This window comes from Channa argus, chromosome 22 (assembly GCF_033026475.1).
Source record: "Channa argus isolate prfri chromosome 22, Channa argus male v1.0, whole genome shotgun sequence".
In the NCBI taxonomy this organism is placed as follows: domain Eukaryota; kingdom Metazoa; phylum Chordata; class Actinopteri; order Anabantiformes; family Channidae; genus Channa; species Channa argus.
Genome location: NC_090218.1, coordinates 4,443,349 through 4,471,348, shown reverse-complemented (window position 1 = coordinate 4,471,348; position 28,000 = coordinate 4,443,349). Strand labels below are relative to the sequence as shown.

The 28,000-nt window shown below is 38.3% G+C and overlaps 1 protein-coding gene across 6 annotated transcripts in view; it reads right to left on the bottom strand.

Annotated features, from left to right (window-relative positions):
• The window catches only part of arhgef12b (Rho guanine nucleotide exchange factor (GEF) 12b), a 33,180-nt gene extending 5,385 nt beyond the window's left edge, over nucleotides 1-27,795 (bottom strand). For all 6 annotated transcript variants that reach the window (XM_067491790.1, XM_067491792.1, XM_067491794.1 and 3 more), the window contains exons 1-30: nucleotides 27,115-27,795; nucleotides 15,037-15,128; nucleotides 12,616-12,714; nucleotides 12,436-12,485; nucleotides 12,031-12,088; nucleotides 11,545-11,753; nucleotides 10,547-10,624; nucleotides 10,325-10,444; nucleotides 9,461-9,583; nucleotides 8,921-9,046; nucleotides 8,064-8,162; nucleotides 7,575-7,685; nucleotides 7,161-7,259; nucleotides 7,013-7,055; nucleotides 6,141-6,246; nucleotides 5,887-6,018; nucleotides 5,738-5,770; nucleotides 5,331-5,445; nucleotides 5,093-5,198; nucleotides 4,550-4,783; nucleotides 4,301-4,451; nucleotides 3,846-4,015; nucleotides 3,607-3,753; nucleotides 2,898-2,983; nucleotides 2,424-2,549; nucleotides 1,585-1,699; nucleotides 1,356-1,456; nucleotides 1,127-1,204; nucleotides 904-979; nucleotides 442-609 (exon numbers count right to left, since the gene is read on the bottom strand). In XM_067491790.1, coding sequence (XP_067347891.1) covers nucleotides 442-609; nucleotides 904-979; nucleotides 1,127-1,204; nucleotides 1,356-1,456; nucleotides 1,585-1,699; nucleotides 2,424-2,549; nucleotides 2,898-2,983; nucleotides 3,607-3,753; nucleotides 3,846-4,015; nucleotides 4,301-4,451; nucleotides 4,550-4,783; nucleotides 5,093-5,198; nucleotides 5,331-5,445; nucleotides 5,738-5,770; nucleotides 5,887-6,018; nucleotides 6,141-6,246; nucleotides 7,013-7,055; nucleotides 7,161-7,259; nucleotides 7,575-7,685; nucleotides 8,064-8,162; nucleotides 8,921-9,046; nucleotides 9,461-9,583; nucleotides 10,325-10,444; nucleotides 10,547-10,624; nucleotides 11,545-11,753; nucleotides 12,031-12,088; nucleotides 12,436-12,485; nucleotides 12,616-12,714; nucleotides 15,037-15,128; nucleotides 27,115-27,146 — 3,283 coding nt within the window. In that variant the 5' untranslated portion in view covers nucleotides 27,147-27,795. The remainder of the gene's footprint in view (nucleotides 1-441; nucleotides 610-903; nucleotides 980-1,126; nucleotides 1,205-1,355; nucleotides 1,457-1,584; nucleotides 1,700-2,423; nucleotides 2,550-2,897; nucleotides 2,984-3,606; nucleotides 3,754-3,845; nucleotides 4,016-4,300; nucleotides 4,452-4,549; nucleotides 4,784-5,092; nucleotides 5,199-5,330; nucleotides 5,446-5,737; nucleotides 5,771-5,886; nucleotides 6,019-6,140; nucleotides 6,247-7,012; nucleotides 7,056-7,160; nucleotides 7,260-7,574; nucleotides 7,686-8,063; nucleotides 8,163-8,920; nucleotides 9,047-9,460; nucleotides 9,584-10,324; nucleotides 10,445-10,546; nucleotides 10,625-11,544; nucleotides 11,754-12,030; nucleotides 12,089-12,435; nucleotides 12,486-12,615; nucleotides 12,715-15,036; nucleotides 15,129-27,114) is intronic.
• Between the last annotated feature and the right edge of the window lie 205 nt (nucleotides 27,796-28,000).

The following is a 28,000-nucleotide window of genomic DNA, read 5'->3' as shown; positions in this document are numbered from 1 at the left end:
AATGCAAGCAATGAACATGTATTTCATAATACTTAATTTGCACATAATTAATGAACACTAAATACACTAAATACAGTAGTATTTAGTGACAACAGACACAAAACAGGCACCCTAGCTGCTCAGCTAAATGTTAATATCAGTGTATCTAAGCTAAGCTGTAGCTAAGGGTCATTAAGGTCACTAGGGTTCATCCAAGATTTCATATTTGTACAAAATAGTTATCTTTTATAGATGATGAAATATTACACTGGGCTAATGAAAACTTGCCTCCACTTACTTGTGGAGCTAGAGGAAAAAGTCAGGAGATCGCTCTTTGTCTGTACCAAAACTGTGGACTGACAATTCCTACCAAGAGCCATGCCACAAGAATCCTTTTGACAAAGACTCATTCATTCAATGCAAAAAAGGTTCCACAATTTTTTTTGTCACTGTAGCTCTCACCAGTTGCTACTGGACGAACCAAGACAGTGTTGAGTTTGATGACAGGGCTGAAGATGTTCTTGGGGTCATTGGCACTGACCGGACCCCTCCCGTGGAATCTGAGGACCAGACGCTCATCTTGTTTCTGCAGTAAAACCAAAATGTCCTCCAGGAGGATTGTGTACAGCTCTGGAAAGAAGACATTGGTGATAAAAAAACTGTGTGTGTGTGTGTGAGAATAGAACTGCTTTACCTGGGTTGTTGTATTGTCAAGACTTTCACTCTTGGACTGTCAGTTTATGAATCATTTCATTATGTCACAAACTCACAAAAGACCAGATGCTTGCTAATGGTTAAACTGTTACTGTGACTATAATTTTTTTTTAATGTGTGTGACAAATGTGTGACTCTTTTGTAGTCAATGGTGGAACGATTATGCTGCTAATTTGTGGTATTTTTCTAAATACTAATGTATTAACATACCAATCGCCTTATCTTTATTGACTTTCCAGGAGAGAGGTCCCTCGTGTATCATCTTCCTCTTGGTCAGGTCGAGGTTCTATATAATACAAGATTAATTTTTATTGTAAAGACACCAAAGCTACAATTATATACACAACAATGAATAACTTTATGATGAGTTCATAGCCTACACCATCATACTGTTAACGTGATGTTAGGAGCATTAGGGTTAGAAAAGTTTCACCTTCAGCTCCAGGATCATGGGGTTTTCACTCTGTTTGATTGATGAGAGCTCTAACCGTCTCTGATACTCCTCCAGCCTCTGTGGAGAAAGGACACCCCTTCTTAAATCCTGCTCATCCCCAGAAAATGTTTAGTTGGTGTTAAGTTTTGAAAGCCTCAAACTTTCCCAACTTCTTCTTGAATTAAATATCACTTTGGTCCCAACTGAAACATATTTGACAATATTCCACCTGTTTATTCTCAGCCTCTTTGACAGCCTGGTTAACATGGTTGAGGATCTTCTTGCAACATTCTCCAGCCTTCTTCACCTTTTCTGTCTCCTCCCCACCCTCTGTTGAAAGATAAACAAGCAAAACCAACAACTGCATTATAAAACAAAATAATAATTATATTGTCCTTAGTAAATTACACACTTAAAACTAAAATTATGAGTAAAAATGCTTACAGACAAATTTTTACCTGTGTACTTAGCAATGTTGTCCAGTAGGAGAGGGTATTTGGTCACTCTCTGCATTTCTACAGGGATGATGTCTTTAAGTTGCAGCCTGCGACACAGACGGTTGCTCTCAGCTTCCTGAACAAAGACAACAAGGGTTTATGTTTATAATCTATATCATATTTTTTTAAAGTAAGATATAAATACTGAGCTATTTAGTTACTGCTGACTAGCAATCAAATAATCCCATTGTATGTTATAGTTATGAACATTAGAAGTCAAAAATACAAAGAAGCATTATAACTATTCACAGAAAAAATACAGGTCAAATATGTATTTCACAGGTGCCTTTTTTTACTACATGAGGAGTAAAGTTATTTAACATTACACATATTACAATTTAACCTTGACACTGATAATAGTAGTAAGTTGACAAATAAATAAATAAATAAATAAATAAATAAATACCTACCTACCTAAGTCAGGGCCTCATGTGGTCTTTATGTGCAGACTTTGTAACTTGAAAACTATAGATTAATGATTGATTTCCCCTAATGGTTGATTTCCTTACTCATTGTCCCAACATTAAACCAAAGGACTGATCTCATTTCAAAAAAATGCAATACCTCAAAAAGGTCTATTTTTCTGAATGGAAAAATCCAAGGTACAATGATGGGAGAAAGTACAGAAGTTCCTATCATCTGGGTTCAAATACTTTCACTATTTCCACATGAACAGTTTGCAAAACTAGCTAAATTCCTCTCACATGTGTCATTCTCTGCTGTTTAATTTGTCCCTGTCCTGTCCTGTCCCACCACACAAATAAACTCCCATGCTGACAGTGGAAACGTAGTGTACTGACCTGAAGAAATAAGTTGAACCTCTGGTCTTTCTTCTGCCTGTTCTTGATGAGCTCAAGTGCAGATGGCTGGTTGCTACAGAAAGTGCCGACCCGTATTTTGATCTTTTCTTCTTCCTCCCCACTAAACTAAAATTAACAACAATAAGATTGACATTTGAGATATGTTCTGTAGCTAACATTATCGAGAGGAATGTATAGGCATGTAATGGTATAAATATTTATCATTTTAGAGCAGTTTTTTATCTTCACATTAGAAACACGTGAAAGTCACAATCCCTGTGGAAGTACAACAAGTATCACTGATTGCAGTTATCCAATAAATAAAAAGTAAAGTAGAAGCAAGCGGATGTGAAAGAATTAATAACAAGAAGAAACTGAATGGAAAGAATAAAGTTCTCGATATTACATTAACATTAAAATATTCTATGTTGAAGCTTTTTATTTGTCTTCTGCATGAACTGAAACAGGTCTCACCCATGCCAGGAGATCATCTCCAATCGGGCCGATCACCGATGTCTCACTCCTCTTCCTGATTGCTGTCATTTGTTCCGTTATAAAAACTGTGGGGCACAGTACACACACAGAAAGTCTGAAATACAAACATTCAGTAAATCATTGTTCTAACTGTTCAATATTTTTGTTTTCCAATAATTGATTATGAAATCTCATTTAATAAAAACATTAACTTAAGCCTCACACCTAAGATACTTACAATAAATGAATACCTTATCCACTTCTCATGGATGAAGGTCAACAAACACCAATTTTTTTGCTGACAGGGAATCGTTGGAATATTATCAATGATAATATTATGTGTAGTTAACATTGTCTAGCAGTGAGGTTGCGCTTTGCTTTAACCGTTATTTCTTATCTTCCCATCTGTGTGACATTGAGCCAATCTTGTGATAATATATCAGTTTCTGCCGTGTTTATCTTTAGGTCATGGCAAGTTTTTAAATTCAAACACCACACTGTGGATGACCAAGGGGCTAATTTCAAGAGAGGGCAGATCACCGTTGATCCCTCTTTCAACTTCTTACACACAAATTGAAGTGATTGCCACCAATTGATGTTTGGCGATATGTGATATATTCTTTCTGTAAACAATTCAAATTAAAGAGTTAGGACTCTATGCTTTGTACTCAGTCTTCTGCAGAGTGGTAGGGTTTGTGAATGATGTTACCATGCAGCTGAATGATTTCTTCCAGGTTAACAAAGATGTGTTTGATGTCTTCTGGAGGAAGGATACCATCTCTATTCAGCCTCTGGTTGAAAACACAGTCCAACACCTTCAGCATTCGCAAGTGAGCACGCTCAGTGTAGAACAGCTCTGAGGGTGGATAGACACATACAAATAAACTGTACGCATGTATGGTTACTTTAATTTCCAGTTTTGAAATATGTGGCGTGTTGACGACTCACCATTAATGACTTCCTGCCGTTTGATCTCTTGTGGCGTTAAGCTTGCCAGGACACCTCGACTGACCAAACTTTGCCAGTTTAGAGGGTCTTCCTCACACTCCACCTCACCGCCCTGGTCGTCCTCACTATGGATGTCAGCAGAACTCACCGCACACTGCACCTCCATCTTGCTGCCAATCAATGACAGAGAGTGAGACGGCTTTTAAAAACATTACTGTAGTATTCATCTGAGGACTTTAGTGCAAAAAATGAACAAAAATACTCAAATGCAAGGATTTGCAGCTTCTATTTGTTTTACACTATAATTGGAATTTAACTCTAAAATGTGTCTGCCGTGTCACTTTTCACGCAGACATTTTCAGAGCAATTTTACGTTCATGATAAACTCATTAATGCTGTTCAGCATGTAGTAAACTATATAGTAGCTGTCTCTCAAAAATCCAAACTGCAGGTACCTGAATGTCTCCTGATCCTCCTCCTGTAACTGCTCCAGGTTGTAGGGGATAAAGTCAAACTGGGTGCTGGTTGGACTGAATACACTGTCCTGTTGTTCACCAGGCTGTGGACCCTCACCCAGCTTGGTCTGGATACAGAATGGAGACAAATCTGTGGAGAAAATGGGAGAGAGCTCACGTATATATTAATGTATTTCAAATTTTACTTTTTTTTGCCATTAAAACAATTTGAAATCCTCGAATACTTACTGGAGTCTGAATCGTGTCCACTATTATCTGAGGCCTGACCAATAGGGGAGCTCTGCATAGGGGATGTGTTTGAAGGCAAAACATTGGAACTGGTGTCGGAACTCTCGCTTTGCTGGCTTCCACGGATCCGCCCAGAATTTGAGGCAGCAGAGTCAAGCTGCTCGAGGATGCTGAAGGTCGGCTGAGAGAGCTGCTTCGGTGACCGCTGCTTGTTTATCTCCCCAGCTTTACTGACTGCCAGAAATCCATTTGCACAAATATTTACTGTATTTGCAGCATATAAGGGCAGAGAAAACACTAATACTAACATTTAAATATATGTGACAAGCCAATGCTTCCCTGCTCTTTTCTGCCTCTAGTAAAAGTATTTAGATTTGTTTTGGTAGTATGCTTAGCAGTACAGGATTTGACTTTTATTTTAATATTGATTACAGTTGCAATAATTTCTGCCCTAACTTTGCATTACAAATGATCAGTTGTGTGTCATCGGTAATGTTATAAAATAATAAAACTTAAAAGGATAGACTGTAGTTTTGTTCTCACCTGAAGTTGAATCGACTCTGCTCAGGCGCCTAGGTGGAACGAGGATGTTGGGAAACCGAGGCTTTTTCACCTTTTCCTCACCCTCCTTCTCAGGCTTGATAGTTTTCTGCTTGTTAAAATAACATATCACAAATCACATTTGTGTCTTTCATACCTTTCCCATGTAATGGAAATATTGAAACAATGTACTTTTATAGTATCAAATTGATGAACAATGTTTCCAAAGATAGGATCAAACCTTAATCTTGGGTAGAAAATTGATTCGCACTCGTTTATGCTCAAGGCCACGGGGCTCCTTTACTTTTACCCCGAGGTGCTTCATATAGTTGAGAATCACATATTGCATCATTTGGCTGCAACAAAAGAAACAGATTGACTTTTTGCAGATATTTCAGTTCAAATCTAAAGTTTAACTAAATTCTACCATTACTACACAAACATAGTTTTATAATACACAACTATTTTACATACATACTACCACTGCCATGCTGTCGTCTTTCATGTATTTTCATGCAACATGGTTCACATGACGTTATATTTTTTACTATGACTACATGTTCTTATCCTAGTCCAACAAGTTAGTACCACAGTAAAATAAGTGAACTGAAATTTATGATGTACAATAGAAAAACTCCACCCTCGTACCACTTCTCCTCTTCTGAGGGCTGTGATGTCAACCTGCAATAAGCAACTTTCGGTCACTACACACACACAAATGTACATGGAAAGTAAGAACTGAATATACACATGTACTGTACATCTCTTTGTGTTGGCGTGCGTGCTCGGTGACTCACAGGATATCCTCTATTTTAGAGAGGATGTGTTCAGCACAGAGGCATTCTTTCTCCTGTTGGTCTTTTTGGCGTTCTGTTTCCAGCTTAGATAGCTCATCTTCAGCCAGAGTGAGACCCATACTGCGCTTTTGTCTACACACGTAAACACAAGTGCACAAAATACATCATATAAAGAAGTTATATTTGGACAGGTGTTCTGTAAGAGATTCCTTTGAGTAAGTCAGAACAATTATTACAGTTAATAAGACTCTTACCTGAAGTCTTCCAGGTTCTTGTGCAGGTCTGGTAGAAGTGAATCCTGCAACACTTGAACGTACTGTTTGCAGATCTCCTCTGGGATTAACTCCAGCCTTCGCTTATCTGTGTAAACAATCCCAAAACAGTTGATCTTATTGCAACTCCTAACTCTGACAAGTTGAACAACAATCTTATTTTATTTAGGAACCTAGGAGAGTGAGCACAATAAAACTGTATGGATCAGCCTGTCAAGATTCCTTATCTGTATTCATTTTTTGTAGAGATTAACCAGCTGAATACAGTATGTTAAAATGGTACCAGCGATATTTGCTTACAATTTAGCTTTTTACTGGTAGAGCTCACATTAAAACTTTCTATATGTCACACTGTGGTTTGCAACAGCAGCTGAAGCATCCATTAGATACCCGAGAGGGTAGTCTGATTATCTGATGCTATCAACAATTTCCTCAGGGATATAATTTGTTTATTATCAATCATTTGTGCATATCTTTGTGAAAGTAACTGTATACACTGTAAGTCAGTGACATTATGGATAAAACTATTAAAACAGTTAAAGTATAAAGCAGTTATCTAAAGATGACCTACATGGGATCACAAGTCTGAATGTTCATGCATCTCTAGCTGATTGACTTAGATGAACTAGGCAGAATCACAAGCATTACATTTTGTTACCGTAGTTATCCTCAGTATAAGAAAGCTTTATCCCCGAAACGTTTGACGATTGTAAATTAGAGAAAGAGCTTAAACTTGAGTATAATGTGGTTCAAAATTATAAGAATTACATGTGATAATTTCATGAGCTTTAAATTAGTTCACCAAAAAAAATAAATAAATCAGAGGTAAGTTTTAGAAAAATTTTGTGACATACCCAGTTCAGCTGAAATAGTCTCTGGCACTGGTACTTTAAGATTCTGGAAAAAGAAGAAACAAAAAAAGAAGAGTTTCAAAGAATAAGAGTTACATTAACAACCAAGTCAATAAATCAAAACCTGATCATGAAAAAGTAAAGAGCTCACTGCTGTTCTTTCTATGAAGAGTGAATGGAATTCCATGAAGAATCGTCTGCTTTCTTTAGAGCTGGTTTGCTTGTGCATATCAGCGTAGAGATAACAGAGCTAACAGAGGGAAGACAGAAGGAGATTTGTGAGAGTTTGTCATCTTGTTTATGTTTATCTTATGAGAATATTCAGTTTCTTTTAGATCATTGAAGCCATTACACAAATCTCAATCTCTGTACCACTTACAATAATATCCTTGCATTTCTTATCGTTTTCTTAAGCATAGAACTATACAGTTTAACTATAAATAAATAGTATTTGTATTTTTGATATTTATCATAGTTACCCACACAATGCAGACCAAATGGTAATGTAAATGATATTATTCAACCTCAGTTTACATCTTGTGTGTGTGTGTGTTTAAATATGTACCAGAGGCGTAGGATCAAACTGTGAGACAACATGATGAAGGAAGACAGCGAGATGAGCAGGCCGAGACTTCAGTAAGTCTATACTCTGGAAACAGCTGCACTCTCCATTAATCTGACAGAAGGAGAGAGACCAATTCATTTTAGAAAGCCAGTCCGAAACAGGTTCATTAGTAGTGTCATAAACATAATAATTAAAAATTATTCATTAATTAATTATTAAAATTAAAATTAATAAATGAACACCACATTTTGATCAGTCTTTTTAATACTGTCTGCAAAAAAAATCTTATTTAACTTTATTTTGCTCTTGCACAAAACAATGGATCTGTAGTGAAACTGTACCTCAGCAGACTTTGTAGCAGAATTTGAGTAAATCTCCAACACAAAAGATGACCGCATCATTCACTGTTTTCTTATTTTCAAATTTACAAAATGAGGATAATGTGCCAAGTCCACTTCTATGGCAGTTGTTTCTCTACTTTTAAAATACCTGCTCTTGTTGAGAGTCAAAGTAGTCATCTTCTGCGCCGATGATCTCTGGGTTGAGGAGGTAAGGAGGGTTGGCTGCAGTGCACTGGGCATTCAAGTCCTGCGTGACATATTCATTCATTAAATACACTGATAGACAAAGTCTCTTTTAGTATTAGCTCATTTAATCTACCAGTAACAGCTGATGGTCATTGGCTATAGGTCTGTCTACCTCCATCTTCAATCAAGTACCTGTTTTTTTGGCATTGTTAGCATGGGTCCAGTAATGCTAAAAGTTAATCTGTTGGACCACTGAATATTTTTGGTTTAGCGAAGCAATCCCTGCTTATAATCTAAAATTACCAGATGCAAATTATATACATTAACACATGTTAGAGATCTCCTTCTCTCTACTACTCACTGCTGACTACATCCATCAGGTGTGTTTAGCCAACCAGAAGATGGAAGATTGCATCAGGGTGTGGAAAGACAAAGTGAATTGTTATCTTCCAGCTTCTGATTGAGTGAACTCACCTGATCCAGGTAATTAACAGTGAGGCCAGTCTAGATTTGTTTATTGTGACCTACACAGCCAAAGATCCCACAGTTATAGTTACAGTTAGTCATTTTGCAGGCACTTTTATCCAAAGCGACTTACATGTAAGTAGGATGCACTAGTGTCGTACCCAGGGACACTTCGACATGGAGCCAGGAGGACCAGGTGCTGTTCTACTAACTGATCTACAGCCATTCCATCAAACCTAGCTACACTTTAGCTGATTTGCAATTTGACAGTGTTTTCAAAAAGACAATATCATTGCAAAATAAATGTGACTTCATCTGTGCGTGCGTGTGTGTGTGTATGAGAGCATCTCTTACAGTGCCAGGGGTGTCCTCGCTCTCAGGTAAAGGACAGATGCTGAGTCCCTCTCGCCGGCTGATGTTCGGACTCTGACAGGGTGTCTCTCTTTTGCCAGGACTCTCTGGGAGGGAGCTGCTGTGCATCTAGCACACACAGAAACACATACACACACCGCATACAAGTTACACAACACTTAAGCCAAATTGATTGTTTAGTCTAAAGCTGAATAATGGGAAATCCCCAGAGATTGGAAAGTAGGACCATTTCATCCCTATTTATAGAAGTTGTGATAAAAAGATTATTTGTTATTACAAAGACAGTTGTGTGAGTAGTAATGTCAGAGAGGTTACAATAGATTTTGAATTTACAAATTATATTATACGAACATACACAAGACAAGATAAAGGACAAAATACGTCTGATTCACTCGTTAATGTTTCTGGGTTTTCTCTTTATTGACTTTATTATGTAAAGTGCCTTGAGATTATTTTTTAGTGAATTGACGCTGAATTGAAATTAAACTGAAACTAACTGATATGATCTGTCATTATACCCACAGCATTTTTAGCCAAGAGCCCATCATTGATGATGTCACCCTGTTTATACGGGGACTGTTCCCTCACAGGAGCCCCACTGTCCCCCTCCTCGCCCTCACCATTCCTGGACACAGTGGCTCCATCCTGTAACATACAGATGTGGTTATGATCTTATCAGCCCAAACAGCCTGAAGTGAGCTGTGTTAACCTGACAGAAGAGCTGAAGGTTCATTTATATTAATTATTGAATTTTTAGTTTTGACTGCAAAGGAAACCAGGATTACCATCTGTTTAGACCAGACTTATTAAAATATATAGTATGTTTACAGCAAATAACAGAGAAGGCCAAATAACTGGCTCACCATAAAATACAAATATCATATGATTTATGTCATGCATGCAGTAACACCCAGCCTGCATGTGCTTACAAGACACCACAAATTCCTGTGCCAATTGTTTCAAGCGACTGCCTTTTTCACACGTTATTTATTTATTACGTAATTTTAACCTCTTTTACTATTGATTTTCTTAGGACAATTATTATTAATTAGCTAATAGCTTGTTAATGATTAGACTGCCAAATACACATGAATGAACACATGAAGACACAATATTTGTGCTTAAGTCAAATTTCTCCTCAGGGACAATAAAATATAGGACAGGAAAATTGGATTTCAGGACCAAGCTAACATTTAAATTTAAACATCATTTAAAAAGGATTCACATGATTTATGTTTTTGTTGCAGATTTAAATCTCAGCTGCTGCAACCATAGGGCATTTAGTCTAATGGTTGCTATAGCACCTAAACAACATCAGCTAACAAAATTACCATAGTGAGAAGAGGTGAAAAAATAATGTGTACAGTGTGTGTGTTACTACAGCACCTGTGGCACAGCCGCTGCTTTGCTGAGCTGCTCCTGGAGCAGAGAAATGTGCCTCCTTGCCTCTTCAATCTCTTTCAGTAGTTTAGGACGGGGACTTCTGTTGTACTCCTCCTCCCTTGCCTTAACACAAATAAATACAACTATCACGGTCAACTTTTAAGGTATAATTCCCTGTGTTAAATGAATAACTAACCTGAAGATCTCATTGTATTATGCACACACCTGTAACTCCTCTTGGTGATTGGTTAGTCTTCTTTGCAGGATGTCCACCTCGTGGTTGTGGGTAGTTTTGTTTTCATCCTAAAAGAAAAAATAGAGGAAACACTGAGCAAAAATGACGATAAAACATATCATTACATAAGTATTCCTGTAATACATGATGTGATTATAGAGAGAAAAGGTTTGAAGATAATTTTAGGACATACATGGAAAAGGAGAAGTGACTCAGACTGAAAGTAAAAAGGAAAACTGAAAACCATAGAGACATCCACTACAACAATAATGTATACTTTCAACTGTACTGCTGCTACAGTTGAAACACAATGAATGAACAGGAGAAAAATGGACTCTCACAGTTTAGATAACTGGATTATTTAAAAAAAAATCTACATTTAATACTACAAATACAAAATTTAATAAACTTAAGTTTCTAGAATGATGAATCGATTTTGATAGACAAACTTTTGTCACAGTGCAGCAGTTTTAGTAAAAGCTGGTAGTAATGGACCAAAATGATGTGACTACTTGAAAATAATCAGCCATAGGGATTGTACCAGCCAGATAAGGGGCTAATATCATGATCTTCATCTTTCAAAAACTGTTGGAGCCAGTTATATAAACTAGAATGTAAACTTTCTTGTGATCTTTATTTTGCTGTGTTGTGTTTGACTTAATCTAATTGGTGCCAATAATGTTTACAACAAGCTCTAGTCTCTGATTGGATGAAAATGTTCGGGCCTGTCAAGTTGATTTAGTTGTTTCTTGTTTTTTCTTAGAGCCTTGGAGCATAGAGGGCATATTAGTTGACCGTGCTTATGTATTGTGCCCATTTTTTTTTTTTTGTACGTGTCAGCTTAAAGTGTTAAAGTGGGCATACACCAAATTGATATAACCGTTGGTTTTCTTTAAAAAAAAGCATAATTTTGAATACATTACATTATAAATAAATTACATTCATTTTTTGTAGCTTAAAGAATAATGATCCTGTTGTATTTCCTCACCCCATCAGGCAGTGAGGAGGTGAAGTGTTGCTGAATCCTTTTTGAATCCCATTGCTCCCCACGTGGCAGCGCAGGTGAGTGGGGCACTGAGAGACATGAGGGCAAATTGACATTTCCTCCATCCTCCTTTCCTTCCTCTTCATCCTCCAGGGGAATCCGAGGAAGGCCTGGAGGCCTCCCGAGTACTGTCAGAGCTACATAGGAACCCGCTGCCAGGACGAAATCAGAGAGAGGGTGATAGCTCTGACTGCCTGAGATCAAACCCTTAACTAAACATCAATATTCATTTTTAGACCCCTATTGACATTTCCTCCTCTCTGCTTAAGTGGGAATTTTTATGGCTTAGATACCTGAAGAGCAAAGTAGCAAGTGGAAAAACCTGGGTTCTTTAGGTATAAAACACCCCTTTAAAGAGACATTTTAGTCATACAAGTCATTGTAATTCATACATGAAATTGCATTTCAAAGATAGAAGAGCATACTTACATTTTATTAGCTTCACAACCTCTATGTGGTTTGAATGTGTAACTAAGGTCCCATTAACCTGTCAGAAAACAAAAAGGTTTAGGACAGAGTTTTTGAAAACACCATGTTGTGTAAAGACTTAGGTCATTGACATACATATATACGTCTGTTATCATCAATAACCTCATATAAGAACAAGAACAACAATGAATGTAATCCACCTCTCACTTTCTGACTGTGTGTCAGTTCCTTAACCATCTGTTTCTGCAAATAATCACTTCCAGTTTGTGATTCACAATAAACACACTTTCAACTGAAGATACTAGTAGGCCTTTAGTGATGACAAAGATCATTAGCTAACTTTACCAAATGTTGGCTCAACACGAGAATTAGAATTGACATCAGGAATAAATAAATAAGGCCAACCTTAATAATCCTATCTCCTGTCTGAACTCCAGCACGCATTGCAGCTCCATCTACAATATAAAAGACAGAACAGTCAGAGATTTGCTGCTACAAGTGTACTCTGTGTGTGTGTGTGTGTGTGTGTGTGTGTGTGTGTGCGTGCATGCATGCGTGCGTGTGTGTCTGTGTCTGTGATCTTACCTTCTTTGACCAGCTGCACAAACACAGGGTTGTCTCCACTCACTGTCAGCCCAAAGCCATTTTCATCTCTCTGGATTATTACACAACGCTGGACAAGACCTGCATGCGCACACGCACACACACACACACACACACACACACACACACACACACACACACATACACACACACACACACCATTACACTGCTTGCTAAAACAAATTGTAAATTTGAAAAGGATGATGCATGTTTTTGTTTTAATTAAGCAAAAAGTATCACCACTGATGATAGTGAACATGTTGATTACTTTTGTCATAAAAGTTTTCACACTCTTCATATGATTTTTAAATCAACATGCAAGCTACAGTGCATGCACATGCTTTTACATTTCACAAACAGTATAACATCAAATGAAAATCAGTATTTACGTATGTAACTAATAAATGAAGATTTGCCTCATACTGTTCTATTAATTGCCTTACTGGCACAGAAAATCTGTAGTAGTGATTGTATGGTGGACTCGCTTGTGGGAAAATTCTCAACACAGGAAATGACAAACAGAAAAGGTTTTTAAATAGCAGCTTGTTCTTTTTCCAACAGAAATTGGCATCGGCGAAAGAGGATCTTATTACTCGTCACTTCATTGGTCATTGTATAGAAAAGTCTCCATATGAATACAAAAGGTTTTAAACAAATCTAAATTGTCCCTCTTACTCAGATTTAGGGATGCAAACCAGTATAGAGCGGCACTGCTAATTGTTGGTTGACACTGTAAATAGTTTAATATATGGTATACAGTGTCCCACAAAGTCTGGACAAAGACTAACCTCAATCACCTTGATCAGCAAATAACTACGTAAGATCTTGGAAACATTTTACAAGGGTCAAAGATTTTTACTCTGGTCAATGACCTCAGGAAGCCAGGACTTTCACTAAACAGCACTTAAATAGATGGTGTAACATGTTTTCAGTTTTTGATTGGGACACTACAATACAAATAATACAAACCACATTAGTTCAACAACCTTACGCCCTTTAGTTTAGCTACTTTACAGCAGATGTTTTGTTTTGTTTTGTTTCTTTCAGTCAAAAAAACAATTGTCAATCTCTTCGCAATTAGATAAAAATTTGAAATATTTCTCTGTGTTATAACAATGGTACTTTTTTGTATTGTACCACAAAATATGATTCAACTGATGTGTGTAAATGAGAAGATAACTGACACTGATAATGCAGCTACTGCTTTTCAAATCTGCCAAGTCGTACCACCCTGTGAAAATAGCGGCGTTTGTAAAGACAGCTGAGCCATATATATTCATAGTCCTACTTTTTGAGGTCGCCCTGAGATCTGCAAAGAACATCTGCGGAATTAAGAAAGCCCTGTTACAGATGTTCTTCCTGTAGCCACTGAGGATGTTTAGTGACTCATAAACCTTTTCCTTCTCCCAGATCAAAGTATTATCTGGGAGAGCTGAGTGGATAATTGGTTATCTTCTGGCCTTCATGAGGGAGCCTCAAGACTCCAGGGTGAGGAAAAGGCCAGGGAGGATTAATGTCAACCCTACAACCACTGCCAACTACCTTCACAACTTGTATCCGAGTACTGCCCCCCTCCAATACCTGCAGTAAAAACTGCTATAGATTGCATATATAGTAGAGTTAACTTTATTTAATAGCATGTATTCAAAAATATTTCACTTAAAGCAAAGTCTTTGTTACTTATTTAATTCAAGCTGCAAACACAGTTTTTTTTCTGATTAATGCTATAATTTATTTATATTAGTTTTTAGTTCTTAAAGCTACAACAGCAAATATGAGCTTGCAGGAGCACAGGCCCAGAAATCAATCCAATCTGATCTGCACAGTCTCCCCTTTCCCTGCTCCAACCCACATTGCCCAGAGGTTCAGGTGGTTGTCATTATAAATTACAATAAATTACAATGAATGAGAAAACTACAAAACTTAGCAATGAAGCATACATGTTTAAAATTCTCCAATAAGAAGAGTGAGCCTCAGTCATGAAAAGCAGAAAGATTGTTTAAGGGTAAAAAATACCTTAATATTTCCTTAATATTTAATTTCCTATATCCTTAATTGAGATAGTGAGCTTTGCCGTTTTGTCTGACCAACAATGCAAAGCCGAAAAACATCGAAACAAAAGCAGTAGCTGATTTGAAAAGCTGGAACCAGAAAATGACTGGTAATAAAATTTAAACAGTGAACGAAAATGTTAAAGTGTCTGACTAAACTAAAATACGTCTGCTAATCAAAAGTCTAATAGTTTAAAATCAAAGCAGACTATTAGGTTTGAAAGCAGCATGCTGCTGAAAAGTTCAGATTAGAAACATACTGCTGCTTGGTTCAGCTCCAAGATATAGAAACTCTCAAATGATTGAAAATTCTGCACTAAAAACTGAGAGTAGAAATAAACCTGTGTCTTACCTGTGGGGTCAAATTCATGTTTGAGGGAGACAGTGGATTTGTCACTCTTTAGTTTCTTGTCTGTGTGATCCTTGTTGAGAATGTTTGGGGTCCTAGAGAGACATCAGGCAAAGTAAGAACACAAATACAAAACAAAAGCATAGGAAAACCTAAAACATACCAAAATAAAGAAATATAGGGAACAACAATATGTACAGTTTCAAGATAAATTAAAGATACCTGATTACCAGATTCAATACTTTTTCCCAAAGCCCCAATTTGTTTCCTGGCTCACTGCTACCGTTTTAAAATTTACATGTAAACTTCATTAAATTTTAAAAGAAGTACAGCCATATATACAAATGTCAAAATAATGACACATAGACAGCTACACAGTTGACTGGACAGTTTCAAAGCATTGGAGCAATATCCTCCTGCCAATTTAGATTAGAGTTATGATCATACTGAAATCCCCCAAAATATACTGTACTGTAAACACTTAAGAATGATTGTGTAATTTGTCCCCCCTCGGTAGCTGAAAAAAAGAAATGCTAAGATCAGAATCCGCCATTCTTTTAATAACATGAGCTTAAGTTTTGGAGTGTTATGAAGCCTCGAACTGAAACGTCAGGTGTTGAAGAAAAAAAAAACCCATTGGACCATTGATCAAAAGCAAAAGCATGTATGTCAGTTTTTTTTGTAGCGTAATTATGTCTCTTGTCAGGAGGGTTTTTTTAATACTCTTGTTTTATGGGCATCATTATCAAAGTTTTGACTGTTTTTACATTTTATTGTCTTTGTTTGGTACACCTTTCTTTAAGATTTCAATTATTTCTTAAGCACTTGAAATTGCATTAATCTGTACAAAAGGTGGTATATAAGTGAAGTTAGTTAACAATGAATCTTCCTGAAAAAACCCTTTTATTTCTTTACCTGATACCAATTAGACTTCAATGATACCTGGATAACTGTAAAAAAAAAAAAAAAGAAAGAAGAAGACGACATGTCAGGTGACAGGGCAGAGAGTGGGGTGTTCACTTTGCTTATACTGTGTGCTACACATGCATGTCTGTTAAAGTAAACAATAACTCCATGTTTATGCTACGATGCTGATATCCAGTTTTTAATAAATTGCGAATTAAATGGCCTCAGTAAGCTCCATGTTAATTTCTGTATTAAGTAACTGTTTTAATATATATTTCCCTCTTGAGAGCTTGTGGTGGTTCATATTAATAGCAGAGTCTCTTTCTCATAGTCCCCCCCTAAGCTCCTCCTACTCTTTCCACAGAAGGGGGGGTTGTTTGTGCTGCTGTTCCTCCCTTGGACAATGGGGGCCCTGGGCTTTTAACAATGGCTCCCACGTCAGAGCCAACTTACTATACTGTGGCTTTGTGGGACAGATTCCCGGAAACGGAGACTAGGGGTTTTTGGCTGTGCTCCAGTTTCCTGAATGTGGGAGAAGGCTGGGAAAGTAATGGGAGGAGGAGGCAAACAAGTGTCTTTAAGGGGAGACAGAAGGCTGCCTGTAGGAAATTTCAACACAGCTCCCAGGGTGTTTGAACTGTGCTGTCTAAACTATCCTTACAGCGCAGAGACAAGATGAAATTAAGCAAATCCAGAGATGTCAGACAGAAGGAGGAATATTTTTCTTTGAGTCATAATGACTAAACAGGGGGAACTGATTTGACTCTCTCAGACACAACACATCTGTCAAAATTATAAATAAAGGTTAATTAAGATAATTTAAGGGGGATTTTCTAAAATAATTGTTTGCATTTATGTGGGTGGAAGGTCAAATACGAAGCCTATTACTGTGGTTGGAGAAGATTAGCAGCTGATAAGACATGACTGCATCTTGCTTAGTGGGTAGTAACTAAGTAAGAGGGAGGACCTCAGCTTTTATTTAACTGCTTTATAATATTTTTAATCAGATTGTACAAAAATCAGAACAATCTTACTGTATCAAAGCCCCTGCTGTTACTGTACATCTTTCTATTTAAATGATGCAAACTTTGTTTTTATTTTAAATTCTCTGAATGTGAAAGTCCCCTTCAGTTTCACCATAGGCAATGTTTGGTGAGTCACAGAGCTCATCTTTGGCTTCAGTAGGATCCGCATCTAAAATCTCCCTATCGAATCATTGCTACAAAAAATGATCAACCACTGAACTCCAAAAAATGGTGGGCACTTTTGTTTTAGGGAAAAGCACAAAATTGGGACTTTTTTGGTATGTGCTATTTGGTCTGAAGGGTCTTTTCACCAAGTTCAACATTGTGGCTTGGTAATATTATTTTTGACAACAATGGAGCTCTTGAAATATCAGACTTTGGCTACACATACAAAAATGTTTGTCTTGTTAGCCTTAAACTTTACATAGACAATCAATTTTCTGGTTAATAATTCATAGCACTTTATAAAATTAATAATTTTATGTCTGTTCCATTGGCAACCCATTGCAGCTTTGCATCTGAAACCCCTTGGCTCCCACTGCAATACAACCACAAACATTTAAACTCAATTAACTTGTGAACTCACAAGAGTTATGTAATAGCTCAATGTGAGCAGGAAAACATGTAAGACTCCAAATGCTGGATGAATGTTAGCACAAAATGGTCAAAATATGAATACTGGAATCTTTACAGAAGTTGATTTTATTTAATCTACAAACTGAATCACTCAACAAAATCACATTTTTGAAAGTTTTCCAGCACCACCCAGACACAACAGTCACAGTGAGCCATGTTCATTATCCAGCAGTCTGAGAACCTCAACAATCCCCTCAGACAAAGTTTAAAGCCTGACCGGGAATCATTCATCAGTAAATTAGTGAATCTGTTCCCTGAGGAGCACATGTTCCTGCCAGGTTTTGTCATACATCACAATAAAGCTTTGTTTGTCTTTAGTAATTAAGTAAGTAAGTACGTAAGTAAGTAAGTAAGTAAGTAAGTAAGTAAGCCAGGTTTATTTATGCAGCACTTTTCACCGATAAAAATCACAAAGTGCTTTATAAGTTGCAGTTATATAGAGTAAAATAATAACACAGAAATAAATATCAGATACAGAGATACAGCCATAGGCAGTGATAGGGTTCCAGAGTCTGGGGGCCACAGCCTGAAAAGACAGGTCCCTCCAGTTTATGGAACCATCAGGACGGTTTAACTTGAGGATGCTTTGAAGAGTATGGGGTCAAGAGGTCTGTAATGTACTGAAGAGCCTGTCTGTGTAGTGCTCTAAATGTTAGGAAAAAAATGTAAAAGATCAATTATAAACTTGATTGGCAGCCTGTAAAGTGTGAATAAAACCGGAGTAATAAGGGCTCTTCTAGAGGTTAATGTTAAAAGCAACGCTGCAGCATTTCGAACAATCTGGAATCGATTTAAAGTTGACTTATTACAACAAGTAAAAACGGAATTACAATAATCAAGACGAGAAGAAATAAAGGCATGAATAATAATTTCCAGATCGGCTTTTGATAACGTTTTCCCTCAGTTTAGGAATGTTCTTCTTCACATAGTTCGATGACTGAGGTAAGAAGAAAACTATTGGAGGACAGACCCAGAAATCCTCAGTTCAGACTGAAGCCAGTTTATCAAGATTCTATGATCCACAGTATCAAAATCAGATGTTAAATCAAGTAAAAGCAGGACTGTGTAGCGGCCAGAGTCCGCAGTCATTCTTACGTCATTTGAGACCTTAACTAAAGCGGTCTCAGTGGAATCCATTTTGCGAAAACCTGACTGAAATTTTAAAAACTGATTAAAATATTTCTGCTTCATAAAATGTAGTTAGAAAAAGTCTTAGCACTGGTAGCTAAGAGTTTTAACAAAAGGAAGCCTTGATGTTGGCCTGTAATTTTAAGGCTCAGAAGGGCCAAGATTTTGCTTCTTGAGAATAGGGTTAACAATAGTGTGTTTAAAATAGCTGGGGACTAATTCAGACTCAAGTGAGAGATTATTTAATTTCACAATCCAGGGAACAATCGAATCAAACACATTTAAAATCAAAGAAATAGGTGAAATATTATCAGGACTTGTGGATGGTTTAATCTCACTTATCAAAACCTTTACATCCTGAAGAATAACAGGAGTAAAGGAGAACCAAGAGTGTGCAGATGATGTATCATTTTTTAGGCCTTCTGAGCTGAGGTTAATACAAGCCCTGATGTCTTGACATTTACCTACAAAAAGGTTTATTACAGTCATCTCCCGCCTACACAGGCACAGGGGAGCTGAACGTGAAACAAGATTTGGGAGAGTGTCAAACACGACTTTGAGATATTTCTTGTTTAATGAAACCAGATGAGAGACGTATGCTGATCTAACCTGCTTTAACATTTCTTTTAGCTCTACAATTACGCTTTTAAGATGCGGTCTTTGCCCTTCTAACTTACTGCCTTTCAAAAGATGCTCTCATTTATGGCAGTCTCTCTGCAAATAGCTTCATTCATCCACGGATGGGTTTTTCTTTATTAGAAACGGAGAAAAGCTTAACCGGAGCGAAAGAGTTTAAAATTTCATAAAGGTCTGCACTCAGAAAAGGAGATGGGGTCAAAAAAGAAGAAAACCCCCCAAGCGCAGCGTGATTTATGATACGTCTTTGAGCCAGCAATTTGTTAGTATGAGACACCATATTGTCAGACAAATTAAATAAAACACAACCGTGGTCACTCATTTAAATGTCCTCAATCTGGCCAAACTAGACCTGGAAAACTAAGTATGGCCTTGTTTATGGGTGGTACCAGAGACGCGATGATTAAAATTAAAAGATTCAGTAAGGGTAAAAACTCTGCCGCCACGCAACAGGAAGGGTCATCGACGTGAAGGTTAACATTCCCGAGAATTACAATGCTCCGAAATTTTATGGTAAATTATAAAAATCAGAGAACTCATCTAGAAACATACAAGGTCAGTAAATCAAGATACAGTAGATCTCATTTGGAGCGAGTACGTGTTCATTAGCCTGCAGTGGAAATGGCTCCGGTAAAGGAGCGCAAGCCTCCTCCTCGCCGTGGGGCCCGGCGGGGTACCAAACACAGAGGAGTCCGGAGGGTACAGCTCATACAGATGGGTATATTCCTGTTCCTGCTACCAGGTCTCCATCAGGAATCCATGTGTCATTTAATTAAGAAGTCATAAAGGATGAACGCCTTGTTGGCTATGGAGTGTTACTAAAATCTTCCATATGCTCCTTAATGCAGAATAACTTGTGCCGATCATATGTCAAGACAGCTGACACACAGGCAATAATTAACAGAGCCGATATTGGCTGGGCAGTCTGTTTTAGCCCCAGTACATTCTTGCTAAATTCTTGCAAATCTTGCTAAAACTAAAACGTCCTCAACTGGAGCATTTATGGTGTCTTCAGATAACCATAACAAATCTGGGTTCTTAAACTGGTTTTCTTTTTTCCAAACAGTGGGCTTTTCAGATCGCACAACGCAATGAATATAAAAACAAAATCCATCCTCAACAATATCAATAAATCAAGAGTGGCTTTACCAGTGGTAGGTGCCAAATCATGACTGAGCCCACAAGACCCTTTGTCTTCTCTCTAACTTTAAACAATGTCCTTTAACTCAACCATTTCACATTTAAGGAGAACTCTGGAGTTACACAGCTATAAATAATAATAATTATTATATTATTATAATAATATAACATGGTAGGCTTTTCATTGTAGAGGTAAAACACTACTAATCTCAAGAGTATTGTGGTCCAGATATAGCATGACAGTAGACAGTGTCTGATTGGAAGCTGTCCTGATACCAGCAGCATTGTCAGTCAGTCAGGAAGGGCCAGTTGCCTGGTGGGCCTGAGAGACATTGTTTAACAGTGATGTCACCACTTCCCGTCAGAGCTTGGGTGGAGAGGGGAGGTCGGCAGGCGGGAAAATACACAGATCAGCAAAACTGTGTGGCAAAGAAAAAAGCACGTTCCTGGCTGGTCGGTTACGCATTTACTGTACATGTTAAATCTAAGCTTTATGCTGTCAAACTCAGAATTTCAACACAACGGATAAAACAACAGCAGGTGTGTTTAAATTTACAGCAAACTAAAGAAGACAAGTGAGAAAAAAAATCTTATCCCGACAAGGGAAGTGAAAATTGTTAATACTTAATTAAATTGCATCATGGTTCGAACATGTTGAACTGTAAAGACAAATCAATAATACCTAATGGCAAAAGCATTACGATCCGTTTCAAATGATCCAAATCAATGGCAGAGTGAAGAGCTTGCTATTGTAGCCTCCTCTCAGCTGCGTCCCACTGCCTCCCTGATCTCTACACATAAACACTGGGGGCCCAATATGCAAGTGCTTCGCTCTGCACATATTTAGCTCCTAATTTATTAATATAGCAGCTTCTTATGTAGTCAACTCCTGTGCTGTACTTGGGACTGACCTTCAAAATCACTAGAGGTCCAGCAACTCAGATCTAATAAAGATGTAATATAGATACAATTATTGAGGTAAATGTATAAGGAATTTGTTAATATTGATCCAAACTTACCTTACTTTTGCAAAATGCAGGATCTTAGTAAATCCAGGGGAATAGTAAATTGTTCTGTTAACTTTTCTCCACCTAGTATCTGTATTATCCTGCTCTAAAAGGCATGTACAATAAGGAGAAGGGTACAAAAAAAAAATACATCTCATGTTTGTTGTAGAATATGTTGCATGTGCACCTAAAAAATGGTTGCAAAAGCCTTAATAAATCTGTACAGGTGTATTGTGTGCTTTTCTATTCAAATATTGGCAAATACTTTTATAAGGTCGTTGTTAATAATCCCTGTCTTTCTCTAAGCCTCAAACACAAAGTAACCAAAGCAATGAAAGCCAAAAGTCAAACATTACTTAATTTGAATAATTCCACAACACCTGGCAAATTGTTGTGTAAAATGGGTGCAACTGTGATTGCTTGCAAAAGAACAAAATACATTTTTATAATATTCAAAGCTACTTCACATTGTTAAAAGTAATGTGTGGCCGCACAGTGGTGAAGCGGTTACCGCTGCTGCCTTTTGCATGTTCTCCCCTTACTCGCATTGGTTTCTTCCCACAGTGTGGTGTGGTGATTCTAAATCGCCTACTGGTGTGAATGTTTATCTCTCAGTGAATGTCTCTCTGCGATAGACTGGTGACCTGTCTAGGGTGTACTCGCCTCTCACCCAGTGACAGCTGGGATAGACTCTAGCCCCCATAACCCTGAACAGGATAAGCAGTTAAAGATAATGGCTGGATGGATAAAAGTAATATAACATTTGGAGAAACCTGCAGTCAAATGATCTGACAATAGCAGACGCTTTAGCCGTATTTAATATCTGAACCACTGAAATGTTGCTAATAATTCCTCACAGACAAATTATGTAGTCACAAACTTGGAAAATGGAGAGTTTGTGCAACCACACTTTATTGCCTTGATAGATTTAGTAACCTGTTGCTGAAAACTCAGCAGACCATCTGATAGACCCTGTGTTTCCTTCCCCACTGGGTCTATTTTTAGCAATGTTTCTGTGTTCCCAGATTACACTGGTGAGTACAATGTTATTGGAACTGATAAAAGCCTAGGCATCAAAAATAAATCCCATGTTGTAACAAAACTAAATTTTCCTTTAAAGGGCTAAAAGCAGCTGCTTCTAACCAAACCCCAGGGAACTGTTCTGTGCCTGTTCTGTCAGTAACTTACTCTCACTGTGAGCCCAATAAGACGTATGCAAAGGGAGAGGGGTTTTATCCCTTGAGGCCAGGCAGACCCGAGAACATGTCCCATGCTGGGGGATGTCACATCCAGACAGTGAAATATCACTAATGTTAGGAGAAACCTAGCAGGCAGCTCAAACTGAATTCTTGTCACTGAGAAACCGTTGAAAAACGTCCAATAAGTGACCTAACCACTGCTGGTGTTGGCACAAATGTTGCCAGGCAACTGGATTCTTTTTGCAGTATAGGCTTCAGTAATTACCTTCAAAATCCACAGGCAGGTGGGTTGTTTAGATGCAACGAAGCAAAATCACCGTGTTGCAATAGAGCAGAAGCATCAATCTGTATCTGAGAGATGTTCGTTTGCCAAGTGTGGAATATGTTATCATTAGGGCCACAAGATAATTCAATAGCTTTGTTTATCTAATGCAATAATATCGGTTTAAATTGTTAAAGTGATCATGTTCATATTTTCCTTTCCTAATGAGGTTATATTGATTAGCTACAATATTAATGCCACCTGGGGGGTTTTCACGTGGTGGTGGAGAGGGTTTCTTGTAAGAAACATGATCGACAGGTGTCAGAACACACACCACCTCACAGTTTGCTGCAATCAGAGTGCCCATGCAGATCACCCATTCACCACCATGAATAGGAGGCTTTGTTTTTTTTTTTACATCACTACACAAGAGGATCACCTCCATGCTTTGAGTTAATCATCAGTCATTTCTAAATGCCTGGAGCTTACACATAAACAGAGGGTACTAATTTGATTTCAAGGCACCTTCTATGTTGTCCTTTAGATGCCAAGTGACCTTCTATTTAAGAGATAAGTCAATTCAGACTAGTATAAGTAGTGGAAACAAAGGGAAAGGGCTAGCCTTCATCTCTCCAAAGGTTAAACAATGTATCTATCCACACTAAACCATCTCTTCACAACTCTTTCTTGGAAAAACAGCATGTGCACTTTGACTGTTAATGTTAAACTATCACTTTAAAAAAAATTTTGTTTAAAACTGTTTTCATTTTGGAAACTGTAAGCCAGCTAATGTTTTCTTTTATGTTATGTTAATGGACTGTCATCAGCTATCTCTTTTTGAAGTTGGAACATTCATGCTGAGAGGAAAACGGGCTAGTTCTAGTTGACACAGAATTTCATCCAAAATATGTCTGCATTTAACACAGTTATTACAGTCTACCTCAGTCATATGGAGAAAATAGCAAATCTATATCATTTGATACTGCAGATTTATCTGTGAAATTTATTTGAGAATAGATTTTTCCTTTAACCCTGTCCTGCTTTCCAGTTTCACCTAAAGAATTTTGACCTGTAAGGTTTTTTTGTTTGCAGAGAAAGGTTATTCAGAAGGAGTGCATTGTTGTAAAAAGCACCAAGGCACATGAATGGATCGAGCTTTTCTGCAGGCTGAAGGTCAAGAAATCAAATGACTATTTGACTTTCTGAGAAAGTCATGTGTGCCTTTATTCTGGCTTTTCCTCAGAGGAAACTCCTGATTACTGAGTGTAAAAATATACAAGTGAGCTATGTGGGATGGAATCTGAAAAGCTGAAAGCTAATGTTTTATACACCAATTCACATTATACGGCTCCAACTCAAGAGAAAGATGGTTCATATACAGTAGTTGTGAATTGCTACCAACACACTCAAGAGCTACAGAATGCTAAACCCAGCCACAAAATAAATGGCAACATTTGGAAAAGCATTCATGAAGGTGAATATATAGAAAGTTACACTTTTATGTTCTTTAGACTTTGTGACTCAACAAACTCTAGTTGAAATATAACAATAGACTCCCCACTTAGGTTAAATGGTTACTGAGCACATGCAGTTAAACAAAAATAACATATTTAATATTTCATATGATAAAGTCTTTCCTCCAGATACATCAACAGAGACATCTGCTGCTGATGCTCTCCCAAGACTTCACTGCAGACTCCAGTAGCTCTGACTTGTGGGGCCTCCATTCTTTTACTCTGATCCTCACGAAGTGAAATGCAGCTCAGTCAGACTAACATCAGGCAACTGACTTAGTGCAGCAAGGATACTCAACCCCCTTCACTTAGAAAAGATTTATGTTTATATGGACGTTTGTCTGGATTGTTCTCCTGCTGAATGATGAAATGTTGTCCAGTAAGCATTTGTCTGAGCCTGAGCACACTGAATGTGAATTCCTGTTTCTATCATCAGCATTGAAATCATCAAAAAATGCCGGTATGCCACTTCCACTGGCAGCCATATACATCATGGTTGTAACTGAACCACCATGTTTGAAGGATGAGGTGATGCTTTGCGCCAGGAGCTGTTCCTTTTTTCCATACTTTCCTCTTTCCATCATTTTATTAGCGTTGGATTTTCTTTCATTCATCCATAGACCTGTGTTCCACAACCCTACCGGTCTCCTTTTGTGTGTTGTTGCCACCTGACTTTTCTGTTTGAGATTTTAGGGGTTTGTATCTTTTGGTAATTCCTATGAAGTTGTGGCCATGAAGTCTTTATCATTGAAAAGAAACCCTTTAATAGCAAAGACCCTGGATGATTTTTCTTTATCATATTCACAATATTCCAGTCATCCACAGACTTGAATTCCCTGGTCTTCCACACCGGTTGCTACTTTCTAGGTTTAATTTTGCCAAAATTCAACTAAATGTACGCCACCGGAAAGTGTTGTGTAAAGGAGTGACCCTCGCGGTGACCGGCCCGTTTCAGAGTTCCAAAATAAACTCAGCCATCTCTGGTCACAGGTGTAGTTGTCAAAACGGGTAAGAGCTGTGTGTTTATGTCTCATGATAGCTAGCTCGAGACACTTGGGGTCGTGCAGTCGGGTGGGCAAAGGTTTTCTCTCTTCCGCCTGCCATTTTGGATGCCACTACATTGGTGATAGAATGAGGATCGACTGTCTAGTAGATGCCTAGATGGAGTGAAGCATCGGAGAATTATGAAGCGTGCTGCTGGATTTCCTTAAGCAGGGGACTGGGCGGAAGACCAGTGACCTGCACCGACCTGATAGCGCCATTGTGCCCCGGCTGACACACTGCTCTTTCGACTACGGGAGACACGAACCGCCGCCCTCCACGCTTTGCAGTTGGAAGCACACAGCCATGGCCCCAGCAGCCCCATCGAGACTACCGCTCCCCAGTTCGGGTCCTCGGCAGCTACTCTCTAACCCAGGCTGGCCAGGAGCGTCAACAGAGATGGCCTTGGGAGCAGCACAGCCAGGACCAGCGCACCACAACAACAACAACAAAGCTGCACCCTGAGTCACGCAGAGCACAACTACTGCGTCACTAGCCGGTGGTCCTAGCTGTACGGCACTTCAGACCCTGCCTCCTCTGCACCAGGTTCACCTTGATGACTGGCCACGCCTCTCTCGCCTGGCTGCTCAATTTCAAGCCAAGGGCCATGTAGCGAGGTGGCTGGAGGTCCTTCAGGACTATGAGATCCAGCACCGGCCGGGTTGACAACATGGCAACGCTCACGCCCTCTCCTGATGTCCTCAGGGTTATGCGGTGTATGAGGTGTTCTCTCCTCCGCCTGCCATTTTGGAAGTTTGCTCCCCTTGTAGCCTGCTAGGACTCAAGCTAGCCGCTTAGTCTTAGCCTTAGCTTGGCCACCTTCCACAGTTAGCTGCTCTGCACGAGGGCCGCTACAATACTGGAAGACAACTCCGCCATGATCTAAATGGCATCGATCAGTCAACTCAGAGCCAGTGTGTAAACTCTTAGTGCTAAGGATGTTAATGTTAAAACAAAATCTGTCAATGAAACATTTTGTAGCCAGGTTTCCAGCTACTTTTGAATATTTGCACTTTGGGCATTTTCGCCTGCATTAAAATCTCACATTTTTCAATAACTGACTAAAACCTTCTCGAATTAAAGGTGAGACTTGACACAAACAAAACAATGTGCAGAAGCTATTTATGGGAGGTAAGCTTTCAGGGGCCTCAACAGTCAAAGACAATACATTCTCCAGGGAAGAAAAACCAAGCCGCTGCCTCTTTTTGTTTATTTACTTATTAGAGGGAACAGTTGTATAACTCCTGAGAAATTTTTGTATTTGAAACTTTTACCTAACTTTCCAAACATGTACTGAACTGCTACTTTGTGGAAAGGGGGAGGCTTTATTAACTCATTTCCAAATGACCATAAGACTAAATGGAGATTTACAAGTCTCCAGTGGGGCTATTTATTTGTATTATTCATCAATAAACACGTCCTTAAGTTACTGTTATTTTGTTGTTGTTTGATTGGCAGTTAAAGCTAATTAACTTTCCATTCATAAACGAAAAAATAACGCCTTTTAAACTGACTGCTAAACCATGTGAATCTTCAACAAATACTGTTGTAAAACAGAACCTAAAGAGTAAAAAGAGAGCAGCATACCTGTCAGTGAGTGTTGACTGTGTCCCACTCATTGGGCTTTCGTTACGAGTTTCCAAGGACTTCACCCAAATAACATCTTAATAATAACGTCTAGGCCTTATTTATTAAAACGGCTCCTATAATTCGTCTCTTCTGTGTCCGTTCATGTCCAAAACTGTCGACGGAGTCGTTAAAATTAGCCCAAAGAAACTAAAATCTCTAAACTAAACTAAAAGAAAAGTTAAAAAAAAAAAAAGTTAAAGTTGTAAAAAAAAGTAAAGTTGATCATAGAAAGCGAGGGGTAATAAAGGACCCAGAGATGCACGAAATGAAAAGAGATGCAATTTTTTCCCCCTTCTGGGTGGGAATGTGTCTAATGAGCCGCTGTCTGCATCAGAGCAGACTTCTGGACACTGAAGAGAACTTGCTGTAAGTGCTTTTCCCAACTTCCACTTTCTTAAATTTCCCTTAAGTCCAAGATAAGGAAAACCCTATTTTCCACACTCCAGCCTATTCCTGATGTCCGGAAAAGAATTACGTCAAACATCGGCTGCAAAACCAAAAATGAACTTTATCGTCCTGTTTCCGCAACGTCCAGTTTCCACTGTGTTAGTTGGAAGCGTAGCATCCTCTTCCACGTCTGTTCACTTCTCATTATTTTTACACAGCTGCCATTGGGTTTTTACTCCGTGCTGTGATGCAAATGGTAAGAGGAAATGCTTTGCCCTCCCCCCCAAAAAAAAGTTAAGAGAGAGAGACGACAAAAACCCACCTTCCACCCATGTTGCGTTCATGAGCTCCGCGTACTTCACTAAACTCCTAAACCGACGTACTTTATATGCTTTTTATTTTAAATAAAACTAGCAGTAAAACAATTTAGCTAATAAAAAGTCAAGTAAAACATTTT